This window comes from Plecotus auritus (genome assembly GCF_963455305.1).
Source record: "Plecotus auritus genome assembly, chromosome: 4".
NCBI lineage: Eukaryota > Metazoa > Chordata > Mammalia > Chiroptera > Vespertilionidae > Plecotus > Plecotus auritus.
Window position 1 is genome coordinate 185,141,580 of NC_137775.1, and position 16,931 is coordinate 185,158,510.

The 16,931-nt window shown below is 42.2% G+C and overlaps 1 protein-coding gene across 2 annotated transcripts in view; it reads left to right on the plus strand.

Moving 5' to 3' along the window:
* The window catches only part of BBS9 (Bardet-Biedl syndrome 9), a 337,699-nt gene that overhangs the window by 88,983 nt on the left and 231,785 nt on the right, over positions 1-16,931 (plus strand). For both annotated transcript variants that reach the window (XM_080663780.1, XM_080663781.1), the window contains exon 9: positions 181-310. In XM_080663780.1, coding sequence (XP_080519906.1) covers positions 181-310 — 130 coding nt within the window. The remainder of the gene's footprint in view (positions 1-180; positions 311-16,931) is intronic.

Sequence of the window (16,931 nt, forward strand, 5' to 3'; positions counted from 1 at the left end):
TCCTTTTAGATATTGGCAGCTTGAAGTTGAAAAATCCTGTTTTATTACTTAAAATCTTTACACATTAACATCAAGATACTATAATTAGCTTGTATCATAAATCCCCTAAAAGGGATATAGTATACTGTTGCTAATGACTGTCTCCTTTTCAGCCTTAAAAATTTTTTTTTCACCCTACAGTTTCTGAAGGAACAATAAATACTTTGATTGGAAACCACAATAGCCTACTGCATGTTTATCAGGACGTGACACTGAAGTGGGCCTCTCAGCTTCCCCACGTGCCTGTCGCAGTGAGAGTGGGCTCTTTACGGTAAGTAGTTTAATTTGACTTTTTTAAAAAAGAGAATCTTAGTCAAGGAATTATCCTGAATTTTTTGAAACAATGGCAAGTGATTTTACTAAAAAATGAATTTTACTAAAAAAGTGGCATTTTAGTGTGAGTGTCAACAATGGGAATATTTTAAAATATAAGTTTTATTGGAGAAGAAGGATATAAAAATTTTTAATTAGAACAATTAATCATTTTTATTTGGTATTTTAGTGACATATCTTTTGTAAATTAAAGATTTCAAGAAAATAGTTTGCTTGAGAGATTATTATTATTACTAGAGGCCCGTTGCACGAAGAGATTCCTGCAATAGGCCTTCCTTCCCTTGGCTTCCAGCACCAGTTTTCCTCCAGCACCTGGGACCCAGGCCTTCACTCCCGCCAGAGTCTGCCACCTTCATCTTTGCTGCAGACTCCAGAGTCTGCAGTCTTCGTCTTCACTGTGGCCAGAATGCCACTCCTGTAGATCCTTTGCCCCCCGCCCTCCCTCTCATAGCAGGCATACCTGGAGCAGCTGGGCGGCCGCCATCTTTCTCCTTCTGATTTGCATATTCCCTCCTGATTGGCTGGTGGGTGTAGTGGAGTGATGGTTAATTTGCATGTTTCTCTTTTACTAGTGTAGATTATTTTTAACTCTCACCAGAGGATATGTTCTTTTATTGATTTTAGAGATGGGGGGGGGGGGGAAGAAAGATAGATATATATACATAGAGAGAGAAAGAGAGAGATATGAGAGAGAAATATCCATTGGTTGCCTCCTGTACTTGCTCAAACTGAGGATTGAACTCGCAACCTTTTGGTGTATGGGACAACGCTTCAACCAACTGAGCCACCCAGCCAGGGCTAGATTATTATTAATAATTTCTTCAAGCATTTGATGGGTTTCATTTGGAGATCACTTATTGTTAGACTGTGAGAATGTTACACTTCAAAACTTGTTTCAGACTATGTCCAATGGTGCAGGATTACTAATGATTGTGTTTAAGACAGTTTAGATTTTAAATAGGGCCATTTTGCATTTAGAGTGAAAGACAAAAATTTGTATTTTAATATTAAATTAAGAAAATTTATGAAAAATGAGATAAAGGAGATACCTAAGTGTGTGATTTAGAAAAATTCTCAGTATAAAATGCAAGATCTAAGATTATGTTTGGGAATTGAACATCTCGGTATATGTAGAGAAACACACTTTCTATAAACTGTCATAGGTTCCCAAATCTCTTCAGTTCTGCTTATTATATCATTTTATTGAACATTTAAAAACCATATTAGAATTCATCAGTGACATCTACAGTATCTGATCAGTGCAACTAATCCCCCCAAATTAAGAGGTTGAATGTTATGCATCACATCATGACACTTTGGCCAATAACAATAGTCCCATAAGACTATAATGGAGTTGAAAAATTTGTGTAGTTTAGTGACATTGTAGCTGTCATAACAATAATGCAACATAGGCCACGTTGAGTGACTGACCTGGAAGGAAAATACAAAAGTGGAAAATCAGTGGTGGTTATTGCTTGCCAGTCAGGCATGTCCATTCCGCTGTAGCTACGATCTTGAAGAATAAAAACAACATGACGGAAACTGTTAAAGGATCTGCTTCATTGAAGACAACAAGACTAACAAAATTTCAGGGAGGCTCTGTATTAGACACGGAGAACCTTCTGATGACCAGACACAGACATGTATCCCTTTCAGCACTGTGGTGATCATGGCCAAAGCAAAAAGATTGTTTGTGATGTTGAAAGAAAAGGCTGGACCTGATCACTGTGTTGAATTTAATGCTAGCTCTGGGTGGTTTAAATGATTCAAAAATCTTCACTCAAACTATGTATGGTGTCAGATGGGTATTAGATTTATCAGGGGGATCACTTAGTAAGTTGCATAATGTCTAATCACTGGATTGTGTACCTGAAGCTAATATATGTTGACTGGAATTGAAAAATAAAATATTGTTTAAAGTGAAAAATAAAAGTAAAAAAGGGTTGAGAATTGAAAAAAAATCATTATCTATATATATAAAAAGCCAGCGATCAGAATGCCGTAATGACTGGAATGACCAGTGGCTATGACGCCCTCTGCGGCCAGCAAACCACCCAATTGGGAGGTGGGGCCGGCCGGCCAACCTCCTTTGGCCTCTCCCCTGATTGGCCCACCCCATCCTGATCAGCCTGAAGCCCCTCCACCTGGCCAGCCCCACCCCTGATTTTTCCCCCCCACCCCAATCGGGGCCAGGGCCTGCTGGCTAATCACCCATGGCCACTCCCCCAGCTGGCCCAGCCCTGATTGGCCCCATCTGGGTGGGCCAGCTGGCCCACCTCCCGCTATCTCCTCCTCCTGACAGGCCCAGCCCTGATCCACCCTGATTGGGTCCAGCTGGATCCCACCCATGCATGAATTCGTGCACTGGGCCTCTAGTTCATTGCATAATGTGAAAGTGAGTGGGAGTCTGTGAGTGCTGGGTGAAGGCAGCTGGAGAATTTTTGGAAACTCTCAATGTGCTGATTGTGGAGGAAAATTACTTGCCAGAGCAAATATTCGATGTGGAGGAAACCTCCCTGGTCTGGAAAGGGATGCCTGAAAGGACTTTCATCCACGAGGAGGCCAAGTCATGCCAGGTTTTAAGGCTTTTAAGGACAGTAGAATAGTCTTGCTTGGGGGCAATGTTGCTGGCTTCAAATTGAAACCCTTTGCCATTTGGCACAGTGAGATCCTCAGGGCCTTTAAACATATATGAATAAACACCTCCTCCTCCCAGGTACTACAGGTGCCATAAGAAGTCATGGAAGACGCAGCTCTTCCTCCAAGATGCCCTGTTGAGTTGCTTTGCCAGTGAAAATTGAGAAGTGATGTTTGATAATGCTCCCGGATAGCCTCTTTTTTTTTTTTTTTTTGTGGTAATTTTCATCCCAATATCAAAATGATGTTTCTCTCACCAAATACCATCTCTTTGATCCAACCAATAAATCAAAGAGTTATATCAGCTTTTACCTGGGGACTACTTTTGCCCAGGCGATTGCTACAACTGAGGAAGATGCTGAGAAAATACTGATGCAACTCTGGATGGATTACAACATCCAGGACTGCATCAAGAACCTTGCTTGGGTGTGGGATGATGTCACCAAGAAGTATATGAATAGCTTCTGGTAGGAGACACTCAAGAGCAGGGGTCCTCAAACTTTTTAAACGGGGCCAGTTCACTGTCCCTCAGACCATTGGAGGGCCGGACTATAGTTTAAAAAAACAACTATGAACAAATTCCTATGCGCACTGCGGGCCTGGGACGAGTCGGCTGCTAAGCAGGACAGGCAGCGGCACCCGGCGGGCCGGATAAATGTCCTCGGCAGGCTGCATGTGTCCCGCGGGCTGTAGTTTGAGGATGCCTGCTTAAGAGGCTCGTGCATGACTTCAAGAGATTTGCCAAGGATGAGGAAGTTGCAAAAATCAGCAAAGCTGTGGTTGAGATGGCAAATGACTTTAAACTGGGTGTGGATGAGAATGGCATTGAGGAGCTCCTTGATGTGGTTCCTGAGGAATTAACTAATGAGGTGTTGTTGGAACTGGAACAAGGAAGAGACAAAAAAAAAAAGGAAACTATAGGAGAAGAAAAGGAGATCCTTCAAGAAAATTCACAGCAAAGGTTTTTTTTTTTTTTTTTAAATATATTTTATTGATTTTTTACAGAGAGGAAGGGAGAGGGATAGAGAGTTAGAAACATCGATGAGAGAGAAACATCGATCAGCTGCCTCCTGCACATCCCCCACTGGGGACGTGCCCGCAACCAAGGTACACGCCCTTGACCAGAATCGAACCTGGGACCCTTCAGTCCGCAGGCTGACGCTCTATCCACTGAGCCAAACCGGTTTCGGCCACAGCAAAGGTTTTAACAGAAGTTATTGCAGACCTCACCAAGCTCCTTAAAAAGTTTGAAAACATGGACCCAACACCAAAAGGTTTTCATTCATAGGGAGGAATGTTTGTGGTTCTTACAAGCAAATCTATGATTAGAAAAAGAAGCAAATTAAGCAAACCACCATGCACATATTCTGTAAAGGTTAACACCTCAAGAGCCTCAGGAGAGGACGGCACCATGCATGTTATTGCCCCTGCAAACCTTCCAGAGTGACAAGTTGTGGAGTGGAAGACAGTGAGGTTAATGATCTGGACCCTGTGTAGGCTTAGGCTAGTGTGTGTATTTGTGTCTTAGCTTTTATTTTTTTCTATTTCTATACTTTTATTTTTATTGATTTCAGAGAAGAAGGGAGAAGGAGAGAGAGCTAGAAACATCAATGATGAGAATCATTGATCGGCTGCCTCCCACACGTCCCCTATAGGGGATCCAGCCTGCAACCCGGGCATGTGCCCTGACTTCCTGGTTCATAGGTCGATGCTCAACCACTGAGCCACACTAACTGGGCAAGGCTTCTGTCTTTCTGGGTGGTACAGGCTTGTAGCCTCAGAGCAATAGGCTGGACTCTGCAGCCTAGGTGAGTAGTGGGCTATACCACTTAGGTTTGGGTAGGTGCACTGTACTACATTCCCACAATGACGAAATTGCCTAATGACTTAGAATGTATTCTTGTCGTTGGGCAATACATGACTGTATTATTATTGAAGCTCAATTAAGGGCGTTCATATGTTGCACTAATGGTTAATCTGAAACCTGAATATTGAAAAAATGGAAACTTTAGAAAACAATGAATATTTTAAAAGAAGTTGCTTTCTCATGTTTTATAATTGCTAGGCAGTTAACACAAATTAGTTATTTTGTATCTGAAAAATTTAAAAGAAAAATTTAAAAGTTTGAGATTGGCTTTTGTAGTGTCCAGACATTTTACATTGATTTACTTAGAAGGATTTAGAACAGGAAAAACATCTTGCCAGCAGGGCCATGCCAAGTATTTCTCTTCTGGGAGAGTAATTCTTGAAGCAGTACATATATCCATCCAAGAGTTGTTCTCTCTGGCCCCCAGGTGACAGCTCAGGTGCAGGAAGACAGATCCATGCTGGTGGGTATGGCTTATCATCTCCATGCCCCTCAGGAGCCAATATCTTCAAATCCTAAAAAGCCATTGTGGTTTTTGCATGTTTGTGGAACATGGGAGAGGGATGTAGAGAAAGACTTTACTGAGATCATTTAGTTGAAATACTTATTTTACACATATATTATTTACAAGGAACGTGCCTGTGTCAAGAATGTACTCAGAAGCTGAAAGTTATGGCTTCTCAGCAGATATTTATGGTTAATTTATAGTTTCTGGTCCAGATGCAACTTACAAGTCAAAGGTCCAATAGTAACAGAAATTATTATGATTAAAAAACCAAATTTTCATACAGTGTGCATCAAGATGCTTATATTAAGAAATAGTCTGTTACATCTAAATGTTTTCAGTATTATAATCCTATCTAATAAAAGAGTAATATGCAAATTAACCATCACTCTGCTATACCCACAAGCCACGCCCACCAGCCAATCAGGAGCAAGTATGCAATTAACCCAACCAAGATGGCTGCGGCCATGGAGTGAACAGGAGGCTTAGGTTTCCCCAGCAATGGAGGAAGCCAAGTTTTCCACACACCCTGGCAGGCCCAGGCCTCCACTCAAGGCTACAAAGTTTCAATTACAGAAGATAAATAAATCCCAACAAAAATGACGGCAGCCACAGAGCTGGAGAGAGCAGGAGGCTTGAGTTGCCCCTGGTGATGGAGGAAGCCAAGCTTTCCGCACACCCTGGCAGGCCCAGGCCTCCACTCAAGGCGACAAAGTTTCAATTATAGAAGATAAATAAATCCCAGATACCAGGGTCGAGGTGGGGGGGGGCGTGGCCAGCCTGCAAACCACCACAGGCCCCTCGCCCAGGCCGCCCCATGCCCCAAGGGAACCCCCACCCTGATCTGGGACACCCTTCAGGGCAAACCAGCTGGCCCCCATCCGTGCACCAGGCCTCTATTCTATTTAATAGAAGAGTAATATGCAAATTGACCATCACTCCAACACACAAGATGGCTGCCTCCATGTGGTCAAAGATGGCTGCCCCCATGTGGACACAAGATAGCTGCCACAAGATGGCCAGCAGGGGAGGGTAATTGGGAGGGACCAGGCCTGCAAGGGAGGGCAGTTGTGGGCGATCAAGCCTGCATGGGAGGGCAGTTAGGGGTGACCAGGTCAGCAGAAGAGGGAAATTGGGGGCAACTGGCCCTGCAGGGAAGGGCAATTGGGGGGGACCCAGGCCTGCAGGGGAGAGCAGTTGTGGGGGGACCAGGCCTGCAGGGAGGGCAGTTAGGGGTGACCAGGCCTGCAGGGGAGGGCAGTTAGGGGTGCCTACAGGGGAGGACAGTTAGGGGCAAACAGGCTGGCAGGGGAGCAGTTAGGCATCAATCAGGCTGGCAGGGGAGTGGTTAGGGGGTGATCAGGCTGGCAGGTAGAAGCGGTTAGGGGCAATCAGGAAGGCAGGCAGGCGAGCAGTGGGGAGCCAGCAGTCCTGGATTGTGAGAGGGATGTCTGACTGCCCACCGGGATCGGTCCTAAACGGGCAGTTGGACATCCCTTGAGAGTTCCCAGATTAGAGAGGGTGCAGGCTAGGCTGAGGGACACCCCTCCCCATGCTTGAATTTCGTGCACTGGGCCTCTAGTTTTAAATAATTAAATATAATTATTGCCATTAATGATTTTCACAGTTAATATATAGCAATAACTCATTGGGAGATATTTCTTATTTTTATATATATTAACATAAAAAGTATAGGATTAGACTAAAGGAATTTCATTGTAATTTTTTGAAAAATTAAAAAAGTGATTACTACTGATTTAGTTATAGCATATTTATATTTAGAAGTTATTATCTGAAATTAGAAACGCTGAAATAATTTCGCTCCTGCTTTTGATTATCTTTAGGGCTAAACTATTTTTTGGTAGAAGCTTCCTTGGCTGAATGTGTTTATTTGTAAAGGAAATTGCTGCTATTTTAATATGTTTCTTTTTAGTGAATAAGAAATATTGGATTTGGATCAAGTAGATGCAATTATACTTAATAACAGCATTTTGCTCAGAAACTAAGATGCTTTATTTCCTCCCACTCCCACCTACTTGGCAGTCCTAGTCCTTTCCACCTTGTTTATTATAAACTAATTCTAAATCTGTCTGCGTTTTTTTCTTTCCTTTTGGGGTAAACGGCATTCTTGATTAGATAGAGTTCTTTTAGTTTAGTTATTTTAATTTTTGTGGGTTGGACTATGGGAATGTGAAACAAGCATACAGTTTACAGAACAGGAGAGCCCGAATGGGATATGCTCTTTAAATCCTTAGCTATTATTGTTTTCCATTTATATTGAAGCCTGGCCAAGTATCTTACCTCTGCTGTGGTCAGTTTCCCAAATGGCAAATAAAGATCATCATTTATCCGTAACGTTATTCTCTCTGGAGACAAGACATATACCTAAAGTGGAGGTGTATGTGAGTGAACATTCAGTGAGGGCAACCTTTCCAAGCTTTGGCTGGCAGCCTTGGCCATTGTGCTTTAAAGTCTTGTTGTAGCTCATTTTATCGTATAAACAAGTTGTATGGTACTTCGGTATTTTACTTCCCTGGCTGTATCCACAATGGTGACTCATGTCGATGTTTACCAGTATAGTTTTCAGCCTTCGTTGAAACAGTATTCTTGACCAGAATGGTTTCCCCATTTCTTCTCTGGATTTTCAAATTTCTTCTGTCATCGAGTCCTAACTCACGTCATATCAATAAGCCTCCCCTATCTACCCTGGCTTCCTCTGAATTCCTCTGATATTTATACTATGTTGGTGACTGCTGTCTGATTTTCCTGACTTCCCAACTTGATCATACACTCCTCGATGTATGGACCTTGTCTCCTTTTGCATGTCACTGAATCACAGTCAGAAAGCTGAACATACGGCTTATGCTCGCTACTTACAAAGAAGTCACTGTGGTTTGTGTGTGTCAGTGGGAGGGTGGCTGGGAAGACCTTATTGGAGCTTTAAGTTGAAGAACTTTTTTATATGTGAAAAATTGAGACTCATCGATGGAAGGATATTATTTCTTTGAGAACAAATAAATTTATTAGGATAGTGTTTTTCTTTTTTTAACTTAACTTTTGCTATTGTCATTCTTTTCGTACTTTGTAGAAAAGAAAAAAAAAAATATATATATATATATATATATATATATATATATATATATATATATATATGGAGAGAGAGAGACAGAGAGAGACAGAGAGAGACAGAGAGGAAGGGAGAGGGAGATAGAGATAGAAATATCAATTAAGGAGACATTATCAATTGGCTGCCTCCTGCACTCCCCCTATTAGGGATTGAGCCCACAACCTGGGCATGTGCCCTAACCAGGAATTGAACCCAGGACCTCTTGGTCCAAGGCATGATGCTGAATCCACTGAGCAACACCAGCTGGGCCTACCTTTTAATTCCTAAAAATAATTTCTGTTCAAGCTAGAGATTGAGCAGTATAGTGCCTTTGGTTGTTGTTGTTGTGGTTTTTTTTTTTTGAAAATATCCTATCTAATAAAGAGAGAATATGCTAATTGACCATCACTCCATCACAAAGATGGCTGCACCCACAGCTGAGGCCAAGTTCCCTTAAGGAGCCTTAACTAGCAATCAGCAGGGACCTGAGGCTACGCCCTCCCCCGCCCCCGTGGGGCTTGACAGGGGACCTCAGGCCATGCCCCCTGCCCTGGCGTCAGTCTGGAGGACCTCAGGCTGCCGTACCTCCTGCCTTGGCACCAGGCTGGGGGACCTCAGACCACGCCCCCACCCAGCAGGGCTTGAGGGGGACCTCAGGCCTCGCCCCCTGTTCTGGCACCAGGCTGGGGGACCTCAGGCCGAGACCCCCGCCCTGGTGCCAGGCCAGGGGACCTGAGGCCACACCCCCTGACTGGCGGGGCTTGATGGGGGACCTCAAGGTGCACTTCCCATCCTGGTGCTGGGCTAGGGGACCTCAGGCTGCTCTCCCCACCCCAGCGCCAGGCCGGGGGACCTCAGGCCGCGCCCCCCACCAGGTGGGGCTTGACAGGGGACTTCAGGCCATGCCTCCTACCCGGGCACCAGTCCGGGGGACCTCAAGCCGTACCCCCTGCCCCAGCACCAGGCCAGGGGACCTGAAGCTGCATCCCCCTGCTTGGCAGGGCTTGACAGGGGACCTCAGGCCATGCTCCCCACCCAGAGGGGCTTGACAGGGTACCTCAAGGTGCACCCCCAGTGCTGGGTCAGGGGAACTCAGGCCGTGCCCCCCACCCAGCGGGGCTTGATGGGGGACCTAAGACTGCGCCACCCTTCCAGAGCGGCTTGATGGGGGACCTGAGGCTGTGCCCCCCTCTCCTGGTGCCAGGCCAGGGGACCTGAGGCTGCCCCCCCTGCCTGGCAGGGCTTGACGGGGGACCTCAAGGCATGCCCTCCACCCCATCTGGGGGACCTTAGGCCATGCCCCCCGTCCTGGCGCCGGGCCAGGGGGACCTGAGGCTACGCCCCCTGCCCGGTGGGGCTTGACAAGGGTGGGACTGGTCGGGTCTGGATCTAATCCAATGGTGGGGGGGGGGCGGCCGGGTCTGGGTCTCACATGAATTTTGAGGCGCATGTGGTTGGGCGGGGACTTGACTCTGGGTCCCCCTTTTAATGTGCATGAATTTCGTGCACCAGGTCACTATTTTAAAAATAAAGTGTTAACCTTTTTAGAAGATACGATCATCGAATGGTGGCTAAGCTCTTGATTTTACACAGAAAATATTAGTCTTTAGTAATTGGATATTCCACTGTTTTCCCTGCCTACTAAATATTTGGTTTTATTTTATACAGTGTTTATTATAGCTGAAATCTTGCTAAATGAAAGAATTCGCATATCTTCATGAAATTTGGCACAGTGGGTTTTGATATTAGTATGATTATTTTCCTAATTTTCCTTTCTCCCCATTATAATGTAGTATTTATATTCTTTCTGTGATTCTTTGGAAATTTTGATTTTGGTTATAACTGATGCTTTTGGCATTGTAATTAAATGAAGTTTAATTTAGCTCATTTTAAGGTGTTTAAGCTTATAGAGTTTCAGTGTTTTCACCATTATTTTTTTCTGAGAAGTCTAGCTCCTTCCCCCATTTTTTATTTGTTTGTTTGTTTTGTTTTCTTTTGACCTTTCATTCTATTTGGGAAGTGAAAAATGTATATATTTTTTCTGTATGAATAGGGATAAATCCATTTTAAAGAAACCCACTGTAACTTAAGTGGCATAAGCATATAATTGGGATTTTAACCAGGAATGTTACGTAGGGCAAGAGAGCCCCTGTCAGAAAAGGGGGGCTTCAGTTCGGGGCCTGGTGGGCCTGTTAATGCAACCCAATAGAGTATAACTCAATATAAGGAGTTGTAGCCCGGCTGGCATGGCTCAGTGGTTGTGCGTCAACTTACTGGTATGAACCAAGAGGTCATTGTTCGATTCCTGGTCAGGGCACATATCCGGGTTACAGGTTCGATCCCCAGTGAGTGCCCGCAGAAGGCAGCTGATCAATGATTCTCTCTCATCATTAATGTTTCCATCTCCCTTTCCCTCACCCTTCCTCTCTAAAGTCAATAAAAATATATTAAGATAAGGAGTTGTAGGGGGAGGGAGAATAGAATTGATCATATTTGGCATATTTTTTTCTTTCGTTTATTGTTAACTCAGTAACCATGATTTGGACAAATTGTTTATGTCAATTCTGTTGAAGCATTTTGGGGCTAGAATGAGTTGTATTATTTTTGATGGCCATCCTTACCTGCATGCACATACTTCCATTATGAGGTCAAGGTCTTTAATAAAGCAATCTCTAGATTGCATATTGATTGAATTTTCTGTTGACTGAGCAAGAATTGTGCTTGCAGTGTCCTTACAGCCACGTGGCTAAGCCAGCTTGCCATTTGATAAGCTACTTTTACACACTTCCTTATTGCTACTTGGGTAGTTTTATTCACATGAAAGAGACTTGCCGTACTCTTATAAATAAATCAAGAAACCGTATCTTTATTGGTATTTGTCAGTTGGAATTATAACCCTCAGAAAAAGTCTCCTGATGAAAGTTAGAGATCTGCTTGGTCTCATGCTTTTATTGTCATCTTCTTTTTCATGCAATAATGTGAAACACAGCGTCTTCCACTCTCATGAAAAATTTATTGGTAATTACAGTTCCAGATTGTTTGATTTTGTACCAGTCCATAGTAAATCTGTTTAATTTGCCTGCCAGAGGTTTCAGAAATACTGTATAGCCAAGGATGAGGAGTTGCACTTGAATGCTAGTTGGGTTTATACTTTTCTGTTTTATAAATTAAATGTCTTAATGGTAGAATTCTTATTACCATGTATTTCCATCGAAACATTTCTTTAGACATATTGTCAGAGACTGTGAGCCTCTCTCAGAAAAGGAAGTTCTCAGGCTAAACAGCAAAGTGCCTTTGTGTGTAGAAAAGCACACGAAGAGGGAGAAAACAGGAAGAGGCAGGTGCCTGTGTACTTTGTTTCGGATCTCTAGCCACTGACAGGTATGGGGTTAATTTGATAGTAAACTTGGACGCGGAGTCAGTTGTTCAATAGAATTGCATCCAGCAGGGAAGTATGACCCTTTAGAGTAAGCACATGCCTCCCTGCCCCGGAAGGTCCAGAGGCCACTGGTGCCAGTTGGCGACTTGCTTTCATCTTTCCTGGAAACATGCCATGGTACATCTTTTCTCCTCATTTCACAGACCCTGATTTCAAAGACAGAACGAGGTATTTTTTTTTAATATCTCAGTGTTCTAGAGGAAAAAGCTTACATTTTCTAAGTTGTTACTTACTGAGAATATAAGCAGGAAACGGAATGATTTCTGGCAGTGTGAGTGTTACATGCTGCTATGAACTTTGGAACTTTAGGTGGACTTAGCTGCTTTACCCTACTCACCAGTAGGGGCCTATATTTTAGAACTAGCTTTGGAGTGCAAATCTGGGTTATTGGCGAAATAAAAAAGAATACTTGTAAATGTGTAAATCTTACTGTGGGCTAAAGTTGAGTGACTTAAAATCAGAATTAATTGTTGCCTGGAAGAAATGCCAGAACCACACAGTCTTATTGCCTGCTGGGCACTGGCATCGCTGCGCCATCGGGGTCTTACATTCCAATAAGAATTGCATCAGTACCCTGTTCAAAACTTGAGAAGGGTTTAAGTATTAGGTTTAATTTGAAACAGTCACTAACTTCCTATATCAAGCATGTCAAACTCACAGCCAGTGGGCCGCATGCCGCCGGCCGCGAGTTTGACATGCTTGCCTTACATCTTTAAAAAACAGATCTGGGAGAACGATGGTACATTTCTCCATTTTAAGAGAAGAGAATATTAATTAGAATTACTAAAAACAGAGTTGTAAATATAATATAGTCAATATCATGTCACCATTTAAGTCCTCTTTATAACTTTAACTAGAAACTTGGAAGTAAGTCAAGTCTTACCTGGTAAAATAGGGCTTTAACTCTCAATGATCTGACTGCTGTGATTCACAGAACCTGCCACTGAACAGATGGGAGGGTTTTGTGGACTCTGAAATGGGGATCTATATTCAGTGGTGTCCTACCTGTAGGTAGGGAAAATGTACTGACTTGTGTTCACTGAATTACAGTGTACTGTGAAATTAAATGTAAAATAAAAAGTTATTACCTGCTTTTAAAAAATTTAATAAATGTTATTTATTTATTTTTTTAGAGAGAGGAAGGGAGAGAGAGAGAGAGAAACATCAATGGGCCCTAACCGGTTTGGCTCAGTGGATAGAGCATCAGCCTGCGGACTCAAGGGTCCTGGGTTCGATTCGGTCAGGGGCATGTACCTTGGTTGCGGGCACATACCCAGTGGGGAGTGTGCAAGAGGCAGCTGATCAATGTTTCTCTCTCATCGATGTTTCTAACTCTCTATCCCTCTCCCTTCCCCTCTGTAAAAAAATCAATAAAATATATATATATAAAAAAAGAAACATCAATGAGAGAGGAACATCATTGATTGGCTGCCTCCTACATGTACCCCCTCTGGGGATTGAGCCCACAACCTGGGCATGTGCCCTGACCTGGAATCAAACCAGCAACCTCCTGGTTCCTGGGTCGATGCTCAACTGCTGAGCCATACCGGTGGGGTATTACCTGCTTTTATGACATGTTAAAAAAAGAGAGGAAGATACCCATATACTTCATTTTGAATGGGCAATTTTTAAAAATCACAGAGGAAAACTACTAATTCAATGTTAAAATATTTTTGTTTTAATCAAGTAGAAGATGACAGAATGCCATTATTAAACATTAATTCATTAACATAGAACCTATAATTAGAAATTGTGTTCAATGAAATTGTATACCTGAAACCTATATGATTTTGTTAACCAATGTCATCCCAGTAAATTCCTTAATTAGTAGTGTCTAAAATCTGGTCTTTTAAAAAAAGTTGAGCCCTAACCGGTTTGGCTCAGTGGATAGAGCGTCGTCGGCCTGTGGACTCAAGGGTCCCAGGTTCGATTCTGGTCAAGGGCATGTACCTTGGTTGCGGGCACATCCCCAGTAGGGGGTGTGCAAGAGGCAGCTGATCGATGTTTCTCTCCCATCGATGTTTCCAACTCTCTATCCCTCTCACTTCCTCTCTGTAACAAATCAATAAAATATATTTAAAAAAAAAGTTGAATAAAGTTTTGTTAAAATTAGAATAATTCTTGTACAGGTTGCTTAAGGGCTATAATTTAGAAATACTTCAGAAAAATCAAGCAATAATTGTTATGTGTTGCGTTTAGGGAGACGGTTGTCATCTTTCTTGTATTATTTCCCCACAATACATATCTTTCTTCTAGCTTGTGCATATTTCATGAAAATTCATATTCATTTTGAAAAAATCTTTCAAGATTATGTCACATTTGAGTTCAGGAAATCCAGTTTTGACCAGATGTAGTACTTTATCATTAGGGATATGAAAAATGAATTAATACAGTACCTTGAATTTTGGTAAACCTCATTTAAAAATATTTTTATTGATTTTAGAGAGGAAGGGAGAGTGGAGAGAGAGAGAGATAGAAACATCAATGATAAGAGAGAATCATTGATTGGCTGCTTTCTGCATGCCCCCTACCAGGGATTGAGCCTGCAACCTGGGTATGTGCCCTGGACCGGAATTGAACCTGGGACCCTTCAGTCTGCAGGCAGAAGCTCTTCACTGAGCCAAAGCAGCTCGGGCAGTAAACCTCATTTTTAAGCTGTTTGAACCATCCAGGTGATACTCAGATGTAGTGAAGTCGCTAGCCCCTAGAAGCACAGCGAGATCTACAATATTTGGCTTCTTAAAGACAAACTCAACTGATTAGCAGTGATAAATGAGGTTCATTCAGAAAGTCATATAGCGTTTGAACAAGACATTTGTCTTCCAGTGTGAATTCTAATAGGTCTTAGCTCTCTCTGTGGCCAGGTTTGGAGTCCTATGATGTGTCTTTAAGGCCACACTAGTTTCGAGCCAGGGAGACTACCTTCTCCAGCTGAGGTGTTCTCCAGGGAACTGACTTATATTATAGAACTGGCATTTCTGCAGCGGTCGCCAACCGGTGGTCCGTGGACCACTGGTGGTCCGTGAGGTCTGAAAGGTTGGTGACTGCTATCTCAGAGAGTAGGTTGGTGGTTATTGGGGGCTGGGAGTGGTGGCGATGGAGAGATGCTGATCAAAGGGTACAAGCTTTCAGATATAAGGTGAGTAGGCTCTGGGGATATAATGGACAGCACGATGACTGTAGTTAATAATACCGAGTTTGAACTTGAATTTGCTAAGACCTTAAGCATTCTCCACAAAAGAAAAACAAATGACAACCATGTGATGTGATGGATGTGTTAAGTAATCTGATTGTGATAATCATTTCACAGAGTATATGTATGTGCAATTACATGAACCATACCTCAGTAAAGCTGAAAAATAAAAAATGATGAGGCATTGCTTACTTTTACATAGGGACCACCCTTGTTCAGTTCCTTTCTGCTTGGCAGTGAGTTGGTATTCGACGAGTGGTGGTTGAATGACTGACTAAAGTGATTTCTGAAGGAATGGTCTGAAAACAGGTGACGGTCAGAAGAAGGGTCAGAGCCTGAACGCGCTGCCTGTGGAACATGGAAAAGAGCATTATTTAGTTGGACTGTAATGCATTTGTTATAGGAATAAGTTAAAACTATGGCCGCAAGCAAGGGTTTTCAATTTTGTGGGAATTTAATTTGGTCTCGTTAATCCTGTCTTCTCTTCTATGGATGATGGGGATTTGTTTGTGGAACACTTGTTTTTTTAGGTCAGACGGTTTATTCACCTTTTTAATTCACTCAGACATGGATGAATACCTCACGGCGAGTCTTAGATCCATCTTCCATAAAGGGCATGGTTGCAATTTGAATTTCTCGAATGCATAATTATTTACTATGCTAATGAGCATGCCTGTACTGTTACTTTAGATTGTAGAAAAGAAATTAGAAAAGGATTATGTTTTTATTGACGCTGACTTTTATGTCAGTGGTCATGAGTTCAAGTATTTTATATACAAAATGTCTCATTCTACTTTATAGAAAACTTATTTGATTATCTTGTAACGGACTTTGTCACTATTTATTTTATATAATTGGCATGAAGATATTTTAAAGTATTATCAAACTTGAATCCATATACGTTAGCATTGACCACGTGAACTGTAATATTATAAGAAAACTAAACAGGAGGGGTTTAGCAAAAAGAATTGATAATTAGAAGTACACAATACTCGAATGCTCTTTGGGAAAAACAAGACCATTTTCCTTTTTTAAAAAATAATATTTTTATTGATTACAGAGAGGAAGGGAGAGGGAGAGAGAGACAGAAACATCAATGATGAGAGAAAATCATTGATTGGCTGCCTCATGCGTGCCCCCTACTGGGGATTGAGCCCGCATCCCGGGGATGTGCCCTGACTAGGAATTGAACCAGTGACACTCATGGGTCAGTACTCAACAACCGAACCACACCAGCCGAGCAGCACCAGACTTTTTAATGATGAAGTAGACAAGTGGAGGACTCACAGGCAAAAGAGTAATTGCTCACAAGAGAGGGGATGAGTCCGTATACTTCGGAGTACATATAGATTTCTATCTGGGTATTGAACAAGTTCATACCTTAAAATGGAAACTTCTGTTGTTTCCATTGAAATAATGTTTCCTGAGGTCACATAATGTCATTTAGGAAACAGTGTAAGTAAAGAAAATTTATAATAAAATTAAGTCTAGTTTTGGCTAAGTAGGATTTAGTGGAGTGCATTGTCTGTCATTTCTCTTTGTATTGTCTATGGTTTCTTGCCTTTTCTGTGCATCTAAATAATATTGTGTCTTGTTTAATTAACAGATCAGATCTGGTATCTATAGACCACTGGGTCATAGTGATTCATATATTTTTACATTTCTACAATTGTTATTAATATATTTTATTTTCCAACAATATCTTTTATTCTCCATTACTTATTACATACCTCTTTATTTCACCACTTTCTGCTTTTGAGAGACTTTTTTTTCCCCTTCTGTATAAAGAGATTTGAACAAAATTTTGCATGT